Source organism: Mastomys coucha, unplaced genomic scaffold (genome assembly GCF_008632895.1).
Source record: "Mastomys coucha isolate ucsf_1 unplaced genomic scaffold, UCSF_Mcou_1 pScaffold6, whole genome shotgun sequence".
In the NCBI taxonomy this organism is placed as follows: Eukaryota; Metazoa; Chordata; class Mammalia; order Rodentia; family Muridae; genus Mastomys; species Mastomys coucha.
The window spans coordinates 118,706,210-118,716,632 of record NW_022196912.1 but is presented as its reverse complement, the minus strand read 5'-3'; the positions used below and the strand labels follow the sequence as shown (position 1 = coordinate 118,716,632).

At 49.4% G+C, this 10,423-nt stretch overlaps 1 protein-coding gene across 3 annotated transcripts in view; it reads left to right on the top strand.

The window, feature by feature from the left end:
• Window positions 1-10,423, top strand: part of Syne3 (spectrin repeat containing nuclear envelope family member 3) — an 83,522-nt gene that overhangs the window by 69,633 nt on the left and 3,466 nt on the right. For all 3 annotated transcript variants that reach the window (XM_031356103.1, XM_031356102.1, XM_031356105.1), the window contains 3 exons: window positions 625-783; window positions 4,620-4,769; window positions 5,748-5,786. In XM_031356103.1, coding sequence (XP_031211963.1) covers window positions 625-783; window positions 4,620-4,769; window positions 5,748-5,786 — 348 coding nt within the window. The remainder of the gene's footprint in view (window positions 1-624; window positions 784-4,619; window positions 4,770-5,747; window positions 5,787-10,423) is intronic.

The following is a 10,423-nucleotide window of genomic DNA, read 5'->3' as shown; positions in this document are numbered from 1 at the left end:
AGGAGGAGGAGGAGGAGGAGGAGCTCAACCTTCAGGAGCCTGCAGAACTGGAACCCCGGGGCTCTCGAGCCACATGGGGGAAGAGGGAGGACACACCAAGAAACAGTGAAAGACTTAGCTGGACTGGCTTTCATTTCACTCTGTCCTCAATTTTACAAACATGGAGGGAAGATGGCCACTGGGTAGGCATCTTGGTCAACAATGGTGATGACTTCTAGAACTCCAGAGAGATGATGAAGAAAGATACCCAGAGAGGTGATGGAGAAGTGATGGAGAGGGATGTCCAGAGGTGATAGAGAGGGATGCCCAGAGAGGTGATGGATTGGGATACCCAGAGAGGTGGTGGTGGATGCCTACAGGTGATGGAGAGATGATGGAGAGGGATACCCAGAGAGGTGATGGTGAGAGATGCCCAGAGATGATGGAGAGGGTTGCCCAGAGGTGATGGTGGAGGATACTCTTGGCCCCTAAATGTGGATGACTAGAGACTTCCCCTCATTCTTCTGAGCCTCTCCCATCCTCCTCAGGTCTCTTGTCCTCTTCTTCACCCTTCTGGTGTGGTGGGATCCCTGGGACACATGGTGAGCAAGCCTTTCTCACCTCTGGTCACATGCTTTCCTGCAGGCAAACCCACTGGAAGAACATGACCTTCATGAAGATCATCCTCAGCTCCTGAGGGACTTTGAACAGTGGCTGCAGGCAGAAAACTCCAAGCTACATAGAGTCATCACAATGAGAACAGCCACAGCCAAGGACTTGAGGACCAGAGAGGTGAAGCTGCAGGTCTGTCTCAAGGAATAACCTTTAATGGTGTCCGTGCCTTCGGGACTTCCCCAAATGAAGGGTTCACACTGAGCCATCCTGAGTCTAAGTAATGTTTAAAATTTTTTTTGTTCAAATATTTTAGAACTAACTTCTCCTTGCATCTGTCCATGCATGCATGCATCCATGCACAAATCCATCAATCCTACCTTTTATCTCTCTATTTGAAAATACATCACCCCTGACTGCTTCACTCTGGTTAGCTGCCGCTGCGTCATAAACCATCGTGACAGTGATTTGCTTAAAACAACAGCTGTTGTTTAACTCATGGTTTTGACAATAGATGATTCGAGCTCAACCTTGTTTCTGCCAGTTCTGGGGTCAAGACACATCTGCCAGGCAACCCTATCTTTGATCAGATGTGAGGCAGCTAGGTGGCTCTGGTGGGGGTCTGGAAATTGATGGAGATGAACTTGACAAGGGCCATGCCTGTCTCATTCTTGTGTGGGACAGCCCAGACTGCTCCAGGTGGCTGCAGACTGTCAGGAAGCACGCAGGACGAGGCAAGGCCCTTGGGTGCCTCAGTTAGGGACCAGAGTGCTAATGTCCCATGTTAGTTCACACAGATTCTTCTGTGTTGTGCAAAGAAATTCAGTGGGCCTTCTGGGGTTCAAGAGAAGGGAAAACAGATTCCACCACATGATGTAAAGGTATTGGCGGGGTGGGGGTGGGGAATCTTACACTTGTTGTATGTAGTCCACCAATACTCTCTCTCCTCTGTGCCGTCTGGTTAGTTACCGTCTGGTTAGTTACCGTCTGGTTTGTCTCTGCTATAATGCTATAGCAAAATACTCCAGACTGAGTAATTTAGAACACACAAGAATTTCACCTTCCAAAGGCCAGAAAGTACAAGTACCAGAACCTTGCAAGGTTTCCTTGTTGTATCATAATATGGCCAAAAGATGGAGGAGGTCCTAAGAGGCAAGGGGGTGGGTATTTAAAAGGCCTTTTTGTGACAGTATTAGTCCCACCCACCCCTGAGGTTTGTTTGTTTTTTTAAAGATTTATTTATTATTATAATTAAATACACTGTAGCTGTCTTCAGACACTCCAGAAGAGGGCGTCCGATCTCATTACAGATGGTTGTGGGCCACCATGTGGTTGCTGGGATTTGAACTCAGGACCTTCGGTAGAACAGTTGGTGCTCTTACCCACGGAGCCATCTCGACAGCCCCCTGCCCCTGAGGGTTGTTTATCCCACCCTCAGACCAGGTCATCTCTCAAAGGTCCCATCCTGCAATACTGTCCACATGAGTTTGAGAATGGGACATCCACTCAACCCATAGATGTCACCAAACCCTTCTCGGCTCTATTTCTTGACTACTTCTGTCCCCTCTGCATTTGCTGTTCTCCTGACTGTGGCAGCAGCTTCCTCCATGGCCTCCTTCCTCGTGGGGACTTCACCCAGGTCAAGTCTCCATCTGCAGGTAGCCATGACCCAACAGAATCACTAATGTGACCTTGACCCCCGGATGAAAACATTTTAGCATGACATTCAAACCTACAGTCAGTCATTGTACGAGAAAGACCTCCGGAATCCAGTCTACTCCGCATTTTCTCTCCTTTATTTGTGTGACATCTCGGTCAGATGTAAGAGTCTACATTTCTTCTTATTTACCCTGCTCAGCCATCATTTGAACTGCGTTTTCAGTGTTGGTCTTTATGGAAAAATATCTGACAAATATCTCTTAAAATATTACCTTTCCTTGATGCCTTTTTCGTCCTTTTCTCAAATGTCACTGACATCTACATCCCACACATACCTTGTGGTTTTTTTTTCTTTGTTTATTTCTTTTGTGTATCTTTCACCTGTGACTCAGAATGTTGAATTCTGAATATATTTTTCTGTCTCATCTTCCATTTATATCTGTGACTTATTTGATATTATGTATTTCTGTTAGGGTCTCTTCACGTTGGTTGATGTAACGGTCAGTTTTAAAAGTTCTTCTTGGTGCTGGGCAGTGGTGGCACATGCCTTTAATCCCAGTACTTGGGAAGCAGAGGCAGGCTGATTTCTGAGTCCAAGGCCAGCCTGGTCTACAGAGTGAGTTCCAGGACAGCCAGGGCTCCACAGAGAAACCCTGACTTGAAAAAACAACAGAAAAAAACCCCAAACAAACAAATAAACAAACAAACAAACAAAAAACGAATTTGGGGACTTAGGATAATCTCTTCCTCCAGAGATGATTTCGCTTGCTATTGCCAAAACATGGGGGCCTTATGACTCTGGGGCCGCCGAGTCCACGTGGGTTCAAGGGCCACTAAGATGATCTGGAACTAGGTTATAAGTACACTCAAGGCCCAGATTCACTTGCGCCTTCTGAGAACAAGTCTGCGGGCATCTCATCTACAAAGAGAGTAAGTCCCTGCCTCTGCCAAGCCGAGGTTTTGGCTTTCGCCACCTTATCCTTGGGAGGCTGCGGAAGCATATATCAGCTTCAAAGCTGGTGTTGTTCCCCCTAGGTTGGCAAAAATTCTAAGAGCAAAAGGAGATCTGGACAGAGGCCTCCCTTCCTGGCCTCGTGCACGTCTAGGGCTTCTGGGGTGCTTTTACTTGACTTGCGGTGCTTTGGATTGAGCCCGGGGCCTCCGACATGCTAGGCAAGTGCTCTGCTGTGGAGCTGCGATTCCACCCCCTTCCTCAATTTTGTCCTTACTAGCTGGCCCAGTTTGTTAGTCCATTGCCAGCTTTAAATGTTGCCCTGTGTTCTCAGTGCACAGCTCACCCCACGGAGGGAGCTGCACATCACCAGCAAGTCTACACACCCACCTCCCTGCCTACTACTCCAGTCATATCAAATGTGACTTCTGGTCCATCCCATACTGGGGTGGGTTCCGAGTCACTTAGCCAGGGTCCAAAACTGGGATCGAAGCTTAGACTTCAGCCTGTAGACCCCTGTTCCACCCCACATCACGGCATCTCTCAGGACTTCTGGGAAGAGGAAGTGGCCCCCTAGAGGAAAGCTGTGGTCTACTTAGACAGAAAAGGCTTACCTGACTGAGCATCAACTCTGCCAGTCTCAAAGTGTCGTGCTCCTTGGTGGTCACTTTATCATGATGACCATCGTGACGAGCCTCTCTATCTCTGCCTGTCAGTGTTGGGGGCAACAGCCTCACTGCCATTCCGCACATTGTGAGTTCTCTAACATTCTGGATGCAAGGCTGGAAAGATGGCTCCGTAGGTGAGAATGTTTGCTGCTCTTGGAGAGGACCTGGGTTTACTTCCCAGCATCCACATGGTGGCTCAGAACCATCCATAACTCCAGTTCCAAGGGATCTGATGCTCTCTTCTGATCTCTGTAGGCACCAGACATACTCATGATGTATAGAGATAGATACATGCAGACAAATGCTCATGCATATTGCTCGTCTAGGACCAATTTTTAAAAAGAATATTTATTTTATATGTATGAGTATTTTATCTGCATGTATGTCTGTGCCCTTGTGTGCCACATGTGTGCCTGGTGCTCTTGGAGACCAAAAGAGGACATCAGATTCTTTGGGACTAAAGTTAAAAATAGTTATGAGTCAACATTTGGGTGCTGAGAACTGAACTCAGGTTTTCTGCAAGAGCAGCCATAACTTTTAACCATTGAGCCATTTCTCCATCCCTAAAAAAAGAAAAAAAAAAACCCCAACTTTTTAAAAAACTTGCATGGATAAGAATCTCATGTTACTGGCCCTGTCCACACTTCCCAGCATGTCTCAGGTGGCCCTTGATTAGCATCCTTGATTGGCATTAGGTGGGGTTCTTGAGCCACTGGGCAGCTGTGGCATGATGCTTCTTTCTCTCTCAGGAGCTGGAGGCTCGAATTCCAGAAGGCCAGCTCCTCTTTGAGAACCTGCTTCGTCTCAGGCCAGCAAGGGAGCCCTCCAATGAGCTGGAAGATCTGCGCTACCGGTGGATGCTGTACAAGTCCAAGCTTAAGGACTCTGGCCACCTGCTGGTAGGTGCAGCAGGGAAAGGTCGGGGGTCCCAGGTGGCAACCATGTCTTGGGGAGACAGCTGCATCTATGTACGTTCATTCCTGCATGTCCATGTATCAGCACTGTGGCTGCTTAAGGGAGGAGAGGGACGCTCTTGCCTCTCAGGGGAATATTGTTCCTCTTACCTCCCAGGGAGGCTGGGGCCTATGACTACGGGCTGTGACTCCTGCTTAGTACATAAAGATGTCTTGCTCCCTCCATGTTACAGATTTACGTAATTTCCCATTTGGTGCTAGAACCACCTTGTGCTGCACCCCAGACTCCAGAGGGAATAGCTGAGCAGCCCCAACCTAACCCTAAGACTAGAAGGGCCACACAGGCCTTCACTGGGGTATGGTGTTGCCGTAGGGAGCTGAGTCCTGAGGCTGAGCTCCTCTCTTCCTCTGACTTTGACCTAGCCCTTTTATCTCCCGGACCTCCTGTCCCTACACAAACCATTGGTTACGGTAATGATAGCCTTTGTTAAACACTATGGCCTCCTAACTTGCCATATGGGAGAGGGGCATCCTTCCCTGGGGACCGGTAACAAAAGTTAGACAAAGAAGTTAAGTGTCCTAGGACCAGGAAGGAATAGGTAGGATGGCCCCCTAGACCAGAACTTTCAGCCACGGCTTTAGGCAAGCCAGGCTTTTTTTGCTCCGCAATTGCCAGGTTGGCCACTAGGTGTCAGCTCAGCCCAGGCCATATTGACCACATCCTCCGCCCTGGCCAAGGCCATCCAGACAGTGCCACCTGGACCTGAAGTGTGTTAAAAAGCTCATTAAATGGGATCCCCTGCTGGCGCAGGCTGTCCACATGACCAGCAGTTTGAACAAAATACTCCCCTGACAAAATGAATATTCTGTTACGGGTTCTGCCGGGGTTTAAGTTTTACGCGCCTAGCTGATTTTTTTTTTTTTTTTTTACCCCATTTCTTTCCCCCTTCCCTAAAATAACAGACGGAGAGTTCTCCAGGGGAGCTGACTGCATTCCAGAAGGTACGTGTCTGCCATCTGTCCCACACAGCTAGAGGGCAGAGAATATGCAAGGCTAGAAGCCCGTGACTCTGGCGCAGGGTGTCTGGGTTTTCTAGAATGTTCCGTGAGAGCTGGAGAGCATGGCTGGAGAATCAGCTTTGGGCTGTAATGGGTTGGGCCCCTGAGGTGTGTGCTCTCAGGAAGCCCCAGGCTCAGGGAGGGACTGAAGTGCGGGTAGATGACTAAGCCTTGACATGAGGCTGAGGAGGGACCCTGGATTTGTCATCCAGACTCTGGGGCACTCTGGAGAGTGACTGGATGCTGCTCTGATTACACCTGCAGGTGCAAACCAGGACTGACCCAGGAGCCTGGGCTATCCTGGGCAAATAGATCGTATGGCCTCTTTGGCCTCAGGGGACTCATTAGAAAGGGTGGTAGAGTCCTTTCCTCTGCCAAGCAGGCTGTGCTCACTGTGCCCAGGTTGTGTCCAGGCTGTGCCCAGGTTGTGCCAGGCAGGCTGTGCCCAGGCTGTGCCCACTGCTGCCCAGGCTGTGCCCACTGCTACCCAGGCTGTGCCCAGGCTGTGCCCACTGCTGCCCACTGAGACACTCTGGCTCTTCCCGTGCTGGTCACAGTGAAAGCAAGAACAGTATCCGTTCCTGCCCTCTAGGTGGCACCCCTAGAGTGACACCCAGTGTCCCAGATGACACAGCTCTGGGCCAGGCTGGGCCAGGCTCTGGGAGCCAGGACTTGATGTTCAGTGTTCTCAGTTCCCTTTCCAGGGCTGTGAACAAATATCCAACAGAAAAAAAATTGTGAGAAGGGATTTGCTTCGGCTTAGGGTTTCAGAGAACATGGCCGTGCTCTTCAGACTCATGGGCTTGGGCACTAAGCTATTGCTCTGGGAGCCTGTGGTGAGGATGGCTGCCCACTCACTTTCTGACCGACCAGCAATGAAGGGAGAGGGAGAGGCTGGGGAAGAGGGAGGGAAAGAGAGAGAAGGGATGGGGAGGAAGAGAGAGAAGGAGAAATTGAGTAATGAGACCCAGCAAAAGCTTCAGCCAGCTAGGCCCCAACTCCCCTAACAGCCAGCTAGGGACCAAACCGTTTAAACCACGACTCTGGGGACATTTGCAATTTAAGCCAGGACAGTTGTTGCTGGGCATCTCCACGCACCCTGCCATTGACAGTGGATAGCTTTCTTAACTCAGCTCTAAGCTTGAGGAAAAATATCACAAAGAACATATGTGTGGCTGCTGACTGGCACCAGCCCTCAGGCCTCAGCACCTAATGCTTCACTGTTTCACAGGGTGCCTCTGAGGCCTCCCTGGGGTTTGGAGGGTCTCCCCAGTCCTGTCCCTTGCTGTACCCGGTGTTACCATTGTTTTCTTGCCAAACATTGACCGTAATAATGTGAGCAACACCCTCCCCCAACACACACAATCTGGCTCAAAGGACCCAGAGTCATTTCAGATCCCTCATGTCCTCCCCCTCCACCCTGTCCCTCCTCCCAGAGTCAGCATCCCCCTCGTGGACACTCTGGGCTCATTCCTGGCCTCTGGCAGCTTTAGGAGGCTAAGGCTGAGCTGGAGACCTTTCAGCCAGCTCTGTGGCCCTGGATAGATCACCTTGCCTTAGGTCTTCCTAAGTCTTTTCTGATGTGTGAAATGGAAATATCAATATTGGCTTAATTTACTCCGTGAATTAATTTGAAGGCTTTGGCGAATCAGAACATGCTGTGGGAGGTATGTTTTGCCCAGGATTCCCCCCAGTTCAGAATGATAGGAACTTTGTGGAGTGCAGAGGTGTCAGGAAAGGGCATGCCCTCCTGCCTGGCCTGGTGACCCCTGGTAGAAGATGGAAGTCCCAAGATAAGTGTTCAATCTGCCTGTGGTTGCCGCACTTTAAGCCCCTCCCTGTGGTTGCCACACTTTAAGCCCCTCTGTGGTTGGGAGTCCACATCCATGCATCCTAGGTCAGAGTTGACACTGAGACATAATATTATCTTCTACACAGTTACAAAGAGCTGCTGCTGCTTCTGCTCCTCCTCCTCTCCCTCCTTCTCTTCCTCTGCCGCCTCCTTTAAAAAAAAAAAAACCTCACAATACTTTAAATAAGTTTATAGTTTTGTGTTGGACCACATTCCTAGCTGTGACATGACACATGTACCCCTGTCAGAAAGATTCTAAGTGTTAGCTACATCTGGACCCCTGGTCTAGTCATGGTGCCCACTAACTGCCTCTCCTTTCAGTCTTTCATTTATTCTGTCAATATGGAGTCATTGTTGACTCTGCAAAGAATGCTGCTTAAGGTGCTCAAATCCCACCAGCCAACAAGAGAGTGATGTATGCCACCCTAGAGCACGAGCACCAGGCTGGGTGCACAGTGCCAGTGCCAGGGATATCTATGTGGAGCTGGGGCTTGGCAGTTTCTGGGTCAGGAGGCTCTGAAGAGCGGCAGCCACGAGGGTTCATAGCCCCAAGGTTCAACAACTAGCTCTGCTGAGCTACAGCCAGGAGCTGATAGCCACTGTTCTGTTGTGTAGACCAGAAAGTTCTCTGCACTTGTCCACACTGACTCAAACACAGAGGTGTATAAAAGGCGGGCTTCTGTGCTGGCTTCCTTCCAAGCCAATAAGCCTTGGCCTCCTGTGAAGAAGGAACCCATCCACGGCTGCTTGCTACTCGACACGACCTATGGGGTGGCTTGTGAGCCCACACAGCTGCGCCCAACCCTGCTGAGGTCCTCATCTGTTGGTCTGGATAGTTCGTGAATCTGTGTTTCCACCATTCTCAGGTGTTGCTCACGCTTCCCGTTCAGGGACCACACTTTGAGAACTGGTGTTTTATGCTCTGGATTCAAGTCCAGGCTCCGTCACTGGTGTGTGTGAGACATTTGGCAAATGACTCAACCACGATCTTCCCGTGAAGGAAATGAGTCCACGGCACTAAATCCAGGAGCAGTTTCCTTCCTGCCAACTGGCACATTGTAGGCTCTCAGTTGCCATGTATATGAGTGTATATAAGGGCCTCACATGCCTGTAGACAGGTTCCCTACTTCTTCCAAGAACAGAAAGAGCAGTGACAGACATCTTGCGTTAGTCAGCTTTCAGTTACTGTTACAGAATGCTTGAGGAAATCAGCTTATCAAGAGGGAAGGGTTATTTGGCTCATGGCCTTTATAGAGTTTCCCATCGGGGTCACTTGTCCCTGTCGCTTTGGGCCTGCATGAAGTACCATGTAATGGTGGGAACAGGGGTGGAACGAAAACACCCACCTCGAGGCCAGAGAGCAGAAGAGGAGGAAGAGGAGAAGGCCAGGGTCAGTCCCACAGTCCTTTTAAAGAGCTCACCCCCCATGACCTAAGGATCTTTGCTAGGCCCCACCTCTATTACCCTTATTGTTTACATTTGAGTATTTCACGTGCAGTGAGTATGTGCACCACATGCAAGCAGTGCCTATAGAGGCCACAAGAGGGCACCTGGCTCCCTGGAACTGGAGTTACAGTTGTAAGCTGCTGTGTGGGTACTGGGAATCGAACCTAGGTCCTCTGCAAGAGCAGACAGTGTTTTTTACAGCTGAGCCATGTGCAGCCCCGCTTCTTAAGGATTCCACTCTGTAGCTAGTGAGTAGTAGTCCTTTAACTCATGAGTCTCTGTGGGACATTCAAAGCCTAAATTTATAGTGTTCCTATCATTATTCATGTGATTAGGTATATGCAAGTGTGACAAAACTCCATATACATGTGTGTATACACACATGCATGCACTTATGCACATGAATATTTGTGCACTCATACACACATGCATGCACATACATGCATGTGCACACACTTATGCACATGCCTACTTATACACATATGTACATACACTTATACACATTAATACTTGTGCACACATATATATACATACATGCACACACATGTACACATATGCATATGAATACTTATATACACATGGATGCACACACATGCACACACTTATGTACATGCATACTTGTACACACATGCATACACACGCATGAACACATATGCACCCTCTTGTACACGCACATACACAGAGGCCAGCCAGGTAGAACAGAAGTGGCTTCTGCAGAGGCTGTAATCTCACCAACTTTAAAACATTCTATGTATTCTTTTTAGTCCACAGGGGAGAAAGACACCCAGTGTTGGCTGGTGATTTATATGCGGTTGGCTCTCCACACTCCCTTACTCTTTCCAGGCCTCCAGTCATCTAAGGCTCCAGCTACGTCAGCAGCCCCAGCCTGTTTGTTTGCATAAACAGAATAATTAAGATTTATTAAATTTGCACTGCCAACGTGCTAGCCAGCTTGGTGCCAGCAGATGCCTGCCTGCAGCCCTCAGACACATAAATTGTAGTTCCTTTTTGGATGGCAGCTGGGCTTGGGCTGTGACTCATCTCACACCTTTCTGTGGCCCAAAGTGTGGTGCCGCCATCCCTGAAGATGGCCTTTTCACGTGAGGCCTGGTCTGACTGGTGCTGCTGTTCTCCAGGGCAAATCAGGGTGGTGTGCATGGGCCAGGCGCTTCCTGGGTATACTGCACAATGGGGCTCTTGGTATACTGGGCACCACACAGTGGGGCTCTTGGTACTCTGACTACCACACAATGGGGCTCTTGGTATACTGGGCACTGCAGAG